Source organism: Leptodactylus fuscus, chromosome 10 (assembly GCF_031893055.1).
Source record: "Leptodactylus fuscus isolate aLepFus1 chromosome 10, aLepFus1.hap2, whole genome shotgun sequence".
Taxonomy (NCBI): domain Eukaryota; kingdom Metazoa; phylum Chordata; class Amphibia; order Anura; family Leptodactylidae; genus Leptodactylus; species Leptodactylus fuscus.
Window position 1 is genome coordinate 19,392,693 of NC_134274.1, and position 15,961 is coordinate 19,408,653.

Sequence of the window (15,961 nt, forward strand, 5' to 3'; positions counted from 1 at the left end):
AATTAAGTGAACCCTTTGGAATTATCCAGGTTTCTGCATTGATTACTATCGAGATGTGGTCCAATAATGTTATCTGAGTCCCAGGTGTAGACGAATACAATGTAAGGCTCCATTCACATCACATTTATAGATCCGCTGTTTAATGGATGCAAAGGCATGTAAAACAACACAACAACAGGTTTAAAAAACGCTTCCCTTTTTTATACACTGATGTCTCTGTACACAGCCAACCATTTGCATCTGGGTTTTTTTGTATCCCTTATACAGATATAAAACACATTATCTGAATAGAGCCTAGCTAAACTAACAGATATACACAGTTGTATTGCTCATGTCTTTTATTAAAGAAAATATAAACAATGCAGGTAGGGAAAGTTAGTGAACCCTCATGCAGTTCCCCTTAGCAGCAATAACCTGCACCATGTGTTTCCTGTAAATGCCAATACGATTTGTTCAAGGGGTTTCCTCCCTGCATATGTGTTTCATCATTATTTCTGGGATGCCTTCCTTGCACAGGTCACGCCACAGCATCTCTATAGGATAAAGGTCAGGAATCTGACTTGGTCATTCAAAGATACAAATTCTGCTTTGTGTCATTGCATCGCCAAGTGCTTAAATTGGGAAAAAATTCTAGGGGGAATTCTGGAATAATGGCCGTGCCCCCCAAAAGACCCTGACAGACCAACCGACAATCTTCTCCTTCCAACCCCCTGCATTCCTGCACACAGTATTATGTCCCATAGTGACCCCAGTACACAGTATTATCCCCCATAGTGGCCCCTGCACACAGTATTATCCCCCATAGTGGCCCCTTTACACAGTATTATCCCCCATAGTGACCCCAGTACACAGTATTATGCCCCATAGTGACCCCTGTACACAGTATTATGCCCCATAGTGGCCCCTGCACACAGTATTATGCCCCATAGTGACCCCAGTACACAGTATTATGCCCCATAGTGGCCCCTGCACACAGTATTATGCCCCATAGTGACCCCAGTACACAGTATTATGCCCCATAGTGACCCCTGTACACAGTATTATGCCCCATAGTGGCCCCTGCACACAGTATTATGCCCCATAGTGGCCGCAGTACACAGTATTATACCCCATAGTGGCCATTGCACACACTATTATGCCCCATAGTGACCCCTGCACACAGTATTATGCCCCATAGTGGCCACTGCACACACTATTATGCCCCATAGTGACCCCTGCATACAGTATTAAACCCCATAGTGGCCCCTGCACACAGTATTATGCCCCATAGTGACTATGGGGTACAATTTAAGCACTGGCATCGCCCTATATCTTTTCAGCTTGAGGTCATGGACTGCTTCCTTGTATTTGCCTATGACATATTTTGAAAGAAGAATTCATTGGTCCATCAATAATCACAGGACATCCAGGCCATGAGGTAGCAAGGCAGCTCCAAACCATGATGCGTCCTCCACCACACTTCCCAGTTGGGATGAGGTTGTGGTGTTGGTGCATTGCTCTATTGCTCTGAGGTGTTGGTGCAGTGTTCTTGTGCCGTTGTACTAGATAGGTCAACTTCATCTGTCCATGAACATTTCCACGAAGCATTATGAAACATCCAGGTAGTCCTTCCACTAATGCATGGTTTTCCCAGTTTGTCGAATCTTTGTTAGTTTTTTGGCTATTGCCCTTAGTTTCTTTCCAATGTCTGTCATCACTGCCTATTCTGCCTATCCTGCTCTTTACAGGATACAAATCTCTATGGTGAGTAGTAAGAACCTTTAATTTTCTCCATTTGTAAATTTGTCAAATTGTGGATTGATGTACACCAAAGCTTTAGCAATGTAGCCCTTTTGAGTTTCATACCTCTGACATTTTATGACGTCTTCTGAAACTTGTTGCCACAAGGCATAGTTCGTACTCAACAGTTTTTCTTTAGAAGGACAGATTTGTCAGTAGCCAGGCTTGGTATGCCTTTATTTAATAGACAAAACACAAACTTCCAATCTAATTTAATTAACTTAAACATCTTTAGTCAACAGTCCTGGACTGTACCAGCTTATTCAACGTACTCAATAAAATATTATGAAAATAATATTAAAATAATATTTTATCATTATATTCCATATTATGAAGGCATTATGGTACACAAAAACTTCTTCTTAGAGGTGCTAGGTACAGAGTTAAACATTTGATTTTGGCAGGTGTATAGTGATATAATACAGTATTATATCTTACCGGAGAGCCTGTCCATCCGAGAAGTGCAAAGGCATATTGTTCATGTGGAGTTATTACTAGGTCAACCCGTACTGCTTTCCAGTCTCTCAGATCAGTATCCTCAGGCTTTGTCCAGCCATTGCCTCTATTTTCAGCCTTAACTTCTTTTTTCAAAAGTTTCAGTATTATAAAACTCTTCTGATAATGATCGAGGGCATCCACGCTCCTGCTGGGGCGTTTCGTGTCATCAAATGTTGATTCAATTATATCATGAAAAAGAAGGCGACCCTTGGAAAGAATCGAATTCACAGATATATAATTAAGCATTGACAGTCAGAGACGGGAACAGAGAACAGGTAAAAGCTAAAGTGACATTTCACTTCTACTTTGCTCTGCTTCGCTCTTTGTATTCACAATTTTTTTTTTCCATTAACATACAAAGTTGCTCTCAGAATTCTTTTGGTTGCCCTTGGAAACAGACCTACCCTGCTGTCAGACGTGGGACTTATCCACCCCATACCAACTAAATTCATAGATCACTGCCCACCAGTTGCAAATTCGGAATTTAACTCTCTGATTGAAGAAAATAAGTTCTAACTTATAATAACATGATGTTGGTACACTATAAATAATGTAAAGTATCAAAAAGTTTTATAAAAATTACATCCAGGTGGATACATTTCGGTATATGATGTACTGAACAGAATGTCTCACCTGCTGTTTCAGTACATTAATGGTATTGTGCAGAATATTCTTCTCCACTCCTATTCTGGGACATGTAATTAAGAGATCAACATCGTGCCCAACAGCTTTACCCCTGGTGGATTAAAGCAAAATATTTTTGGTTAAAGGGGTTTACAGTGATTATGATATTCTCAACCTTTCCTACCAGTATGGCATAGCACATAGCAAATAGCACAGAGTATGGGTATGTTCCCCTGAATGAATATGTAGAGGAATTTGAGGTAGTCTTCTGCCTTGGCTTCCTTTCCAAATTGTGGTCCTGTGTATAACCCACATCAGAAAGGTGAAGCTGAGCTGGGCTAAGCCTTGGTTTTGCTCACTGAGAAGCCTCAGATACAATGGTAGTCTCATAATGTTGATCCTGGGGCTGAATCCAAGGGAAGACTAAACAGGATGCTTCTTTTTTTCAGCGTCCTGGAAAAACGAACTGTCCGTCATTGACTACCAATTTGAGTTTGATAAGTGGAATGGACCTGTTTTTTTGCAACTTTAAAGTTGACCATAATTGCAGCATATGACGTGACCAAGAACCAAACTGAAAAAATGTTTTTCCTGCAAATTGCCATGGTTGTCTATGCCAGTCCCATAATCTTTGACTAGAGTGCCAGGAACCATACCTGAACCATTCTCCATTCAAATGCCTCTGGAATATTGAGCTAAGAACCCGTATTCTAGTGACTGGAGGAGAGGTCAGACCCCTATTTATCATACTTTTAATGTAATATATGTTTCTTGTAGGATAACTCATTTAATATGCCCCATGGTTTTTATTTTCTTTTTTTTTTTGGTTTCTAGTTCACACTAGTGTTCAGGTCTCCGCTGTTTAGATCCGCATAGGGACCCCAAACGATAGAGATACTGTCCATTTAAAAATCTGTTGAGTTTCCACCGACTTTTCCTCCTTACAGGATTTTTCATTTAGCCAATATTAAGAGGATTCTGTAGCGTTACGCAGTGGTACATGCATAACATTGGTGTATTTGAATGGATCGGTAGGTTTTTCCATTCAGTATACTATGAACAGCTGAGTGATAACACATGGATCCACCAAGAATGCAATGAGACATAAAATTCATTGGCAAACCACTTCTAGAACCATTTACCAAGACACCACATACTGCTTATCTCCAGAAATAATTCCATCCAGCCATCTGTGTCCTTACTAACCAGAACTACATTCAATGTTAAAGTTGATAAAAACAAAAGAATATTTTAGCACAAGTGAAGATCTAGAGACTAGGTGTAAATGATTAGAGTCTATTGTGTTTCACAGTTTTACTCCCACACGGTTTATTTCTTGCATGAAAATTGAGTCATAAATCAGAAAGAGAAATAAATGATGAGAAATGCATAGAAGATAATAAACCCTAAAGATAGACTCATCACCCTGGACATACATTGAATAACCTTCTACCAAGGGTCAAACTAATCATACCCGGGTTCTGTAGACTGATGGATCTCATAATAGTTTCTTTGTCTCATATATGCAGTCCAATATCGTACATAATGTTTGATAGTTGGGAACTCTTTTACATATTTTGCATTGAGGCCTTTGAACCCCAAACTATGTGTGACCCCATTTACTCACACAGTGTTGTTCCATTCCATCACAGGACTGAGACAACAACATATCCTGAGTAAAGATGGGCAAACTGACTTGGAATGAGTTGAGTTCAACCCCAATATTCCAAAAGATTCATGCTTATCTCAAAACCAAAAGATTAGAGGTTTGTCGCATTTGAAACAGAAGTGAAATTATTATACTCTGGGGTCTCTTTAGACCTGGACCTCCTTTCGGTGTTGGAAACCTCCTCCTATTTCGCTTCCAGTTCTATCCAAACTTGTTTGACCCGAAATGGATCTGGGATCCAAGCCACCCGAACTCGAAATTAAATGAATCTTGAGAAGGTCGCCCACCTTTACTCCTGAGGGTCTGTCCAATATTTTTGTCCTGACATCATCAGATACAGCAGTTTGGTTTGCAGAGCTTTTTTGCCCAGGATTTCTAACAGACACCTGTCAGAAATGTGAATGCAGACTGGATTGCTGATAGAGTGATATACCAATATATTGTCACAAACCAATTATACATGATTAGGAACGAGCCGAGTTTGACCCCAGTATACCAAAAGTTTCAGGTGCATCCCAAACCCAAAACTTCAGGAGTTTGTCACACTTGAAACAGAAGTGAAATTATTATACTCTCCGATTTCTTTAGACCTGGACCTCCTTTTAGTGTTTGAAACCTCCTCCTATATCACTTCCAGTACTATCCAAACTTGTTTGACCCGAAACGGACCTGGGATCCAAGCCACCCGAACTCAAAATTAAATGAATCTTGAGAGGATCGCCCATGTCTACTTCTGAGGGTCTGTCCTTTATTTTTGACAATGCACAAAATTGAACTATCCCAGGATGAGTCCAAAGAATTGGTACGCAATGAGTTCCAATTGAGTCCCAATTATACCAGATTAAAAGAATTTATCCGATGATGCTTGTGACTGGCTACAAAAAAAGAACAAAAATGAAATAAAGCAATGCGGAGAATTATAACCTCTTCTAATTTATTGTTAAGAGACTATTAGTGGGTAAGAGACTGCGGCATCAATAAACATTATAACATGCCTGAAAATAGATTCCGGGAGGGGGGATTTTTTTCTCTTAAAAACATGTGCTTCATCTGGGAGAGCGATCAGCATCATCGCCTTTAGATGCCCATTTTCAAATCAGATTCACTCCAATGCAGATCATTTGCTCTGGTACCATCTGAAAATAATTAGAATATGCTATTTCTGTCACAAGCCTGATTGGAGATATTTTTTTTTTTGTATGTACAATTATTTTGAGGCGTGATATGCATGTATAATAGATCTCATTAAGTGTTTCTGAGAAGTATTTCTCATTGAATTGATAATGTAGGAGAGGATGTAAGCATTCAGTGCCAGGGACTTGGTTTAACATAGCCAACAGCCATTGAACCCCTTTGCCATCCCCATGGCAAACCAGTGGCCGAACCAAGCTAGATTTGTTTTGCTAATGTTTGTATAGATCACCCACCAGTTTAGATTCAGTCCAAACCGCAACTGCTTTTATTACACTTTGGTGTCTCTTAAGCCAAATGTGAGATTTTTGTGAAAATTTGAAAAGAATCTGCTGCCTTAAGAACTGGTGCTTTCGCTTATCCAAGTTCAGCGCTATGGTTTTTAGGGGCCCCATACTGGAGTGTTGCTACAGCACAGTTCATTGGATAACAGAACTTAATTTTTACAAGTTCACGTAGATGAGGTTAAGGGCAAGTAATAGGGGGTTATATATGGAAAGATTGGAGGGTGAGGTTAAAGGGGTTGCTATTTTAAGAAGCTATGGTTAGAGGATAAATTGCAGATCAGTGTTGATCCAGCTGCTTAGACCCCCTTGACCAGAGGAACGACGGAGTTTTTTATTTTGTTCTGGTCTGGACATATGTGCACAACACTCCGGGTATCTTTGGCACTCCTGTAGAAATGAATGAATGAAGCAATTCATGTCCTTCCTGACTACTAGTCCATTCAGAATGGGGAACAAAACTGGTGGGAGTCTCAGGGATCAGACCCCACCAATGTGTAAGTTTTCCCCTGTCCTATGGATCCATAGATAAGGGATAACTTGTGAACAGGCAATGGTGTAAGAAGACTGTAGAGTACAGGGAAGATATTACCTTTTAAGCCCAGGAGGTGATGAAAGTATTATTTATACTGTATATAGAGCACAGGAGAAATAGGCGTTATGGGCAGATTAAGATCTTTCCCCCATCTCTCAAACATGTAGTCTCACAAACTCATTAAAGGGTGTAAGCCGATGGCTGGTCAGGTAATGGAGGGGGTGTACATCTCACCCAGACTACTCAATTAACACTGAATTGAAGAAAAGAAAAATGTAAATTCCATCACCATTTGGTGCGACTTTTGCCCTTTGCCTTCCATCTATTTTTCTGCGGAAACATACAAGCAGTTTTTGAAGGAACTTGGCAGGGAGAGTGTTCTGCCATTTACTGTGGATGTAGGCTTGCTCCAATCCTTCTGTCTCGTCTTATAAACTCAGACAGACTGGATGATGTTGAGATCAGGATTATATCTATAGGAGCCATATCATCACTTCCAGGACTCCTCTAAACATTGATATGATTTAGATTTTCTTATCAGCATTGACCTCATTTCTGTTAATTAACAAATTAACTATGAACACTTCTAAAAGCATTCTGACCTGCAGCATTTAACCACATCTGCATAAAACTTATTATAAGAAAATGTATATATTGTAAAACCAGAAAGAAATGGACTGGACATTCTGGTCTATCACAAGTCATGTAATTTTATACACTTATAACATGAATTAATGTCATTTTATTTTTTTTTAAATCCTTTTTTTTTTTTTTTGTACATTCCACATTACGGGAAATGTTCATTTTAATCACATACCAAGAGTAGTCTCTCATGCATAAAGAACATGAACACAATGGCTAAGTACGGGTATAACACATTTGTGAGCTCAGGTTGACCACCATTAAAGCATGAACAAATTATCCCAAACCTATGATTACTTTTCCAGCCACAATTCTAATATTATCTCAGACCACAGTTATTACCAAGCATATAAAAAGCTCAGACCTACAATTAACTAGCAAATTGTAAGGGGTAATTATTTGTTAACAATTGGACAAGTGTTTAAACAATGGAGGATTTTTTACATGAAACTTTTTCTATTTGTGTTGTAAACAGTTACACAACTGTGACAGATAGAGAATATAGAAAACTGTCTTGGTATACAATACACAGTATTGTCACAGTACACAGACAACATACACAGTGATGTCACTCTAAAGGGATAGTAAACACAATGATGTCAAAGTATAGGGATAATAAGCACAGTGTGTAAGAGAATCGCCTGCTGCAATTCCCTATTAGCTGATGCTGAAACCTGGGAGAAAGGGAATGATAGAAACAGTGAGTCCTAAACTCGACACAGCCCCTGTCCCTACCTACTTGCCTCACTGTCCTAATGACAGAGACAACTGGGCGACAGTCCCTTCTCTAGATAAGTGTAAACACAAAACACGGACAAGACAGCACACCACAGAAGAGGAGTCAGCAAGTCAAGAGTCAAAGCCAGAGAGACAAAACAGTACCAAATCACAATCCAAAAGAATAGTCACAAGAAAAGCCAAAGGTCAGAAGTCAGTAAGTACAATACAATAAAGAGCAAATAGAATGCTAAGCAAGGACACAGTCACAGCCAGCAAACATGTGTGGGCTGGTGACCTGTTTATAGGAAGTCCAGAACCCATCCCAGTCTTGATTGGCAGATAGGCTGTCAATCACACAGTTAAGGCTAAAATTAAGTATTTGAGGAGCAGAAGGAAACAAAGGTGTAAGAGATGGGTGTGTTGGAAAATCAATACGCAGATGTGGGATTAGAGCAGTGTTTAGATAGAGCAACATGTACAAAAAGCAAAGAATCATAACTGAGCACACCTCCTGCGCCGCAGTGTGCAAATGGAGAGTGGTGCAGAAATACAAACAAGCAAAGATGTTATACAGTAATGTCACAGTACAGGGATAATACACATAGTGATGTCACAGTACAGGGATAATACACACAGTGATGTCACAGTACAGGGATAATACACACAGTGATCTCACAGTACAGGGATAATACACACAGCGATGTCACAGTACAGGGATAATACACACAGCGATGTCACAGTACAGGGATAATACACACAGCGATGTCACAGTACAGGGATAATACACACAGTGATGGCACAGTACAGAGATAATACACACAGTGATGGCACAGTACAGAGATAATACACACAGTGATGTCACAGTACAGGGATAATACACACAGTGATGTCACAGTACAGGGATAATACACACAGTGATGTCACAGTACAGGGATAGTACACACAGTGATGTCACAGTACAGGATAATACACACAGTGATGTCACAGTACAGGATAATACACACAGTGAGGTCACAGTACAGGGATAATACACACAGTGATGTCACAGTACAGGGATAATACACAGTGATGTCACAGTACAGGGATAATACACACAGTGATGTCACAGTACAGGGATAATACACAGTGATGTCACAGTACAGGGATAATACACACACTGATGTCACAATATAGGATTATAAACACAGTGACAAGAATATTGTGTAGAAAATCCCTATAAGACACATGCTATTATTCTGCAACTGAGATTTGGAAGAGATCTACTACACCACCCTACTATCTAATGCAGCAGGGTGGTGGAAGCAGCAGTTACCGCTCAGATGCTGTAATGTAAGTGTTATTGGTAGCTGTGGTTCAGGTATAACTCTTGAGGACCACTGTGTCTATTAACCTGCTTGGACTCCCGCTGCATCATGATAGGGGGCGCTATAAATCTTTTTTTTCTTTTGTTAATTTCTGAATGCTACATCAGCAAACATTATAATGAAGCTGCAGTTTGAGGACTTGCAGGTTCTCCATCTGAAAGTTCCTAAAATAGATTATGAAGTTTGTTTTGTAAAGTTCTGTTGATATTCCTGCTGATTCAGTTGTCATGGGACAAAGCCTAAATAACAGGATTTGACGGCAAGAAAACTCCGTTACTTTGCTGCTTAATAGGGTTTTTTTTCCTGAAATGCTATCTTCAATCCCTAATAATCTTCTTATATAAGTATAGTCTTCAAGCACTACAGCTCCGAATCTTATGGGAATATAATTTAAAGTGTGCAGGCTTGAAATTGATGCAATTTTCTTGTCTCTTATTAATGCTTATACACTTGTACCAGGTAGGAGGAATAAGATAAAGCAGAATAAAAATCTTAAGTACACCAGAAATTAGAGAAGAAAAATGGGTCCTTTGTACACTGCTCAGGGGACTCCATTTTGTCTTTACGAAATAGCGAGAAGCGGCGGTCTGCATAGTTTACATGCATTTGTATGTTAATGTAACCTTTGTAACAAGGTAAGTTGTGCTGAATGCTTTGAACCCATAAATAGTTTCTGCAAACCCCTGCCGTGCAGAAAGTATTGCGTATGCCCCTTGGTGTGTATGTGCACTTTGCATTAATAGAAGACTGGATGCCATTGTAATTCTGTTTATATTAACATCATGGTATCAGCGAGTGGTACAAGAACTGTTTATTTCCATTTGTATTGCGGGTCTCACTTACATTTCGTTAGATGCAGGAGTCTAATATGTGCCATAAATGAGACAGAAATAATGGATCAAGAGAAATGACAGGACATGTCCAAATATGTGTGTCCAAGATAGTAAGCATTTCAAGATAATACTGTGTTGGGATATTGTACAATAAAGTGTACAATTAATTTCTATTAAGAGATAATCCTTTAATAGTGCCACCTTGGGGAAAATCAGAAATTGACTCCCTGTCTATCTTGTCTATGCTGTAAATGAGGTGACTGCTGCAAAGTAATGCCCTACTATATTCGTACGTGTCAATTATTAGTGTTAGTAGGCGGAGTGACAATTACAGAGGACGTACAGCTGTAGAACATTCCGTGCCGCTCGCCACGACGGAATCTTGCTCCTGTGTAGGCCCAAATTAATGGGCCTACACTGGAGCGTGTCTCGAGTCGTGGACGCCGTGGTTGATTCAGCCATGGAATTCGCGGCAAGATAGAGCATGACGCTTCATTTTTCCACTACTAGTTAGCGGAAAAAAGAAGCGAGCGGCTCCCATTTAAGTCTATGGGAGCCATTTTTGGCAGCGGATTTTGAGGCGGATTCCACGTCAAAATCCGCTGCCAAAAAACTCTGTGTGAACTAGCCATAAGGCCTCATGCAGGTGACTGTGGTGTGGGTCAGTGTGCTATCCGTGGGCTTACCCACTTTTACAAGGGTAAGCCCTAAACTAAGTTACCCTAAAAAGTGCCTAAGTTACTCCCAATATGTTTCAACCTATATTTGTCTGGACCTATCCAGGAATATAAGTACAGTTTGACAAACTAAGGTATAATGGGCAACAGAAGAGAGTTCCCATCATTCCAGGCAGTGTGTATCCTCCAGGGCTGTGACTACCTGCGGACACTACAAAGACAAAAATGTTGTAAAAAGGCTCCTTTGTGCATATTAGCACACAAAATGGCTGCCTCTCTAATCTTAAACTGACATGTATTATCTTAATTAATTTAATGGATTTTCTTCCGAGCTCTGTTTTTAATTTATGATATTTTCATAAAAAAAAGAAAATCTAACAATTAGCTTCTGCATGCCCCATGTTAATAATAACGTTTATGAAGGAATTATCTTCCTCAGCAACAAATGAGCATTTAATTCTCACTAGGACAAGTATCATCTGATAAAACTGTTGTCGGATTAACAGTGACAAGACCTAAAAAGAGGTCTTCAGCTGTGAACTAAAACTTGTTTCCCCGGGGTGACAGAAGCACTAAAATAATACGGTATAATCATTGTAGACCCAAGTCTCAGTATGGAATAGATTTGACCCAATACTTAGGACAATAACAAGGTCACATAGTCTTGGAGTGATTAAAACTAAATGGTCCTATGTTAATCACTATATTCATTTTGGATAACACATGTCTTCCATGATGAAAAATATAATATATTTTTGATTACTTGGAATAGATGGAATGGAATAAATTTTTGAAATCTGTAGTTATGGAAGCCAAGAGAAAATGTATATAGCAATGGTGGAAAAAGGAGATGTACGCCCCTCATAGTGGTTTTTGGTACTCATGGCCTATGGGATAGGCCATAGTCAGGGTATGGCACCTAGATACGCATACTCCACGGGATAGGCCATAGTGGGAGTATGGCACCTAGTCTCCCGATTTATCAGCTGACCCCGCTTCCTCCAGGCACCTGACGCTACAGAGAAGGACTGAAGTCAAGAAATTGGAAAAAAGCTGCAGCCCCATCCACTAAATATTGATGGAACCAAATAGGAGCAAAGCTACTTCCAACTCCATCCATCTCTGTAGTTTGTTATAACCGGACACAGCTGAATCAGCTTGGATAGGTCAGCAGTATCAAAAATCTGAAAACCCCTTCAAGTAGACCCTAGACCATGGGCTGTTTCCCAACAAACCACTTCGCCTTCTAGTAGACCATAGACCATGGGCTGTTTCCAAACCAACCACTTCGCCTTCTAGTAGACCATAGACCAGGGGCTGTTTCCAAACCAACCACTTTGCCTTCTAGTAGACCATAGACCAGGGGCTATTCCCAAACCAACCACTTCGCCTTCTAGTAGACCATAGACCAGGGGCTGTTTCCAAATCAACCACTTCCCTACTTCCCTATGCCATTTCTTTTCATAGACTTCGCTACCTCTATTCATTACGTCTACCCCTACCTTCTATTGCCTCCATTGCACTATCCCTGTTTATGTCAATATGCAATTTAGTTCTTTGGAAGGTATTGACGCTTACCTATTTAGGGCAATGGCAATGTCAGTTTGCATATTGGCAAAGAAGACATTGGCAATAGAGATGAGCGAACAGTGTTCTATCGAACTCATGTTCGATCGGATATTAGGCTGTTCGGCATGTTCGAATCGAATCGAACACCGCGTGGTAAAGTGCGCCATTACTCGATTCCCCTCCCACCTTCCCTGGCGCCTTTTTTGCTCCAATAACAGCGCAGGGTAGGTGGGACAGGAACTACGACACCGGTGACGTTGAAAAAAGTAGGCAAAACCCATTGGCTGCCGAAAACATGTGACCTCTAATTTAAAAGAACAGCGACGCCCAGCTTCGCGTCATTCTGAGCTTGCAATTCACCGAGGACGGAGGTTTCCGTCCAGCTAGCTAGGGCTTAGATTCTGGGTAGGCAGGGACAGGCTAGGATAGGAAGGAGAAGACAACCAACAGCTCTTGTAAGAGCTAAATTCCAGGGAGAAGCTTGTCAGTGTAACGTGGCACTGACGGGCTCAATCGCCGCAACCCAGCTTTCCCAGGATCCTGAATGGAATACACTGTCAGTGTATTCCCGTATACCCGATATATACCCCGATACCCGTTCCAACGGTGTGCCCCCCCACCTTCACCCCAGAAATACCCTGCAAGTCCCCTAGCAATAGAATTGGGGCTATATACACCCACAATTTTTACTACTGGTATACAGTGCCATTGTCTGACTGGGAATTCAAAGAATATATTGGGAATACAAATACCCTCATTTCTTGCTACTGCCATATAGTGCCAGTTTCTGACTGGTAATTCAAAGAATATATTGGGGTTACGTGCACCCACAATTTTTACTACTGGTATACAGTGCCATTGTCTGACTGGGAATTCAAAGAATATATTGGGGTTATAAATACCCTCATTTCTTGCTACTGCCATATAGTGCCAGTTTCTGACTGGTAATTCAAAGAATATATTGGGGTTACGTGCACCCACAATTTTTACTACTGGTATACAGTGCCATTGTCTGACTGGGAATTCAAAGAGTATATTGGGAATACAAATACCCTCATTTCTTGCTACTGCCATATAGTGCCAGTTTCTGACTGGTAATTCAAAGAATATATTGGGGTTACGTGCACCCACAATTTTTACTACTGGTATACAGTGCCATTGTCTGACTGGGAATTCAAAGAATATATTGGGAATACAAATACCCTCATTTCTTGCTACTGCCATATAGTGCCAGTGTCTGACTGGGAATTCAAAGAATATATTGGGGTTACGTGCACCCACAATTTTTACTACTGGTATACAGTGCCATTGTCTGACTGGGAATTCAAAGAATATATTGGGAATACAAATACCCTCATTTCTTGCTACTGCCATATAGTGCCAGTGTCTGACTGGGAATTCAAAGAATATATTGGGGTTACGTGCACCCACAATTTTTACTACTGGTATACAGTGCCATTGTCTGACTGGGAATTCAAAGAATATATTGGGAATACAAATACCCTCATTTCTTGCTACTGCCATATAGTGCCAGTGTCTGACTGGGAATTCAAAGAATATATTGGGGTTACGTGCACCCACAATTTTTACTACTGGTATACAGTGCCATTGTCTGACTGGGAATTCAAAGAATATATTGGGAATACAAATACCCTCATTTCTTGCTACTGCCATATAGTGCCAGTGTCTGACTGGGAATTCAAAGAATATATTGGGGTTACGTGCACCCACAATTTTTACTACTGGTATACAGTGCCATTGTCTGACTGGGAATTCAAAGAATATATTGGGAATACAAATACCCTCATTTCTTGCTACTGCCATATAGTGCCAGTGTCTGACTGGGAATTCAAAGAATATATTGGGAATACAAATACCCTCATTTCTTGCTACTGCCATATAGTGCCAGTGTCTGACTGGGAATTCAAAGAATATATTGGGGTTACGTGCACCCACAATTTTTACTACTGGTATACAGTGCCATTGTCTGACTGGGAATTCAAAGAATATATTGGGGTTATAAATACCCTCATTTCTTGCTACTGCCATATAGTGCCAGTTTCTGACTGGTAATTCAAAGAATATATTGGGGTTACGTGCACCCACAATTTTTACTACTGGTATACAGTGCCATTGTCTGACTGGGAATTCAAAGAGTATATTGGGAATACAAATACCCTCATTTCTTCCTACTGCCATATAGTGCCAGTTTCTGACTGGTAATTCAAAGAATATATTGGGGTTACGTGCACCCACAATTTTTACTACTGGTATACAGTGCCATTGTCTGACTGGGAATTCAAAGAGTATATTGGGAATACAAATACCCTCATTTCTTCCTACTGCCATATAGTGCCAGTTTCTGACTGGTAATTCAAAGAATATATTGGGGTTACGTGCACCCACAATTTTTACTACTGGTATACAGTGCCATTGTCTGACTGGGAATTCAAAGAGTATATTGGGAATACAAATACCCTCATTTCTTGCTACTGCCATATAGTGCCAGTTTCTGACTGGTAATTCAAAGAATATATTGGGGTTACGTGCACCCACAATTTTTACTACTGGTATACAGTGCCATTGTCTGACTGGGAATTCAAAGAATATATTGGGAATACAAATACCCTCATTTCTTGCTACTGCCATATAGTGCCAGTGTCTGACTGGGAATTCAAAGAATATATTGGGGTTACGTGCACCCACAATTTTTACTACTGGTATACAGTGCCATTGTCTGACTGGGAATTCAAAGAATATATTGGGGTTATAAATACCCTCATTTCTTGCTACTGCCATATAGTGCCAGTTTCTGACTGGTAATTCAAAGAATATATTGGGGTTACGTGCACCCACAATTTTTACTACTGGTATACAGTGCCATTGTCTGACTGGGAATTCAAAGAGTATATTGGGAATACAAATACCCTCATTTCTTGCTACTGCCATATAGTGCCAGTTTCTGACTGGTAATTCAAAGAATATATTGGGGTTACGTGCACCCACAATTTTTACTACTGGTATACAGTGCCATTGTCTGACTGGGAATTCAAAGAGTATATTGGGAATACAAATACCCTCATTTCTTGCTACTGCCATATAGTGCCAGTTTCTGACTGGTAATTCAAAGAATATATTGGGGTTACGTGCACCCACAATTTTTACTACTGGTATACAGTGCCATTGTCTGACTGGGAATTCAAAGAATATATTGGGAATACAAATACCCTCATTTCTTGCTACTGCCATATAGTGCCAGTGTCTGACTGGGAATTCAAAGAATATATTGGGGTTACGTGCACCCACAATTTTTACTACTGGTATACAGTGCCATTGTCTGACTGGGAATTCAAAGAATATATTGGGAATACAAATACCCTCATTTCTTGCTACTGCCATATAGTGCCAGTGTCTGACTGGGAATTCAAAGAATATATTGGGGTTACGTGCACCCACAATTTTTACTACTGGTATACAGTGCCATTGTCTGACTGGGAATTCAAAGAATATATTGGGAATACAAATACCCTCATTTCTTGCTACTGCCATATAGTGCCAGTGTCTGACTGGGAATTC

General features: G+C 40.2%; 1 protein-coding gene across 1 annotated transcript in view; it reads right to left on the reverse strand.

Moving 5' to 3' along the window:
* The window catches only part of DNTT (DNA nucleotidylexotransferase), a 162,329-nt gene that overhangs the window by 41,806 nt on the left and 104,562 nt on the right, over positions 1–15,961 (reverse strand). The window contains exons 8-9 of the mRNA XM_075258488.1: positions 2,911–3,013; positions 2,218–2,484 (exon numbers count right to left, since the gene is read on the reverse strand). Of these exons, the coding sequence (XP_075114589.1) occupies positions 2,218–2,484; positions 2,911–3,013 (370 nt within the window). The remainder of the gene's footprint in view (positions 1–2,217; positions 2,485–2,910; positions 3,014–15,961) is intronic.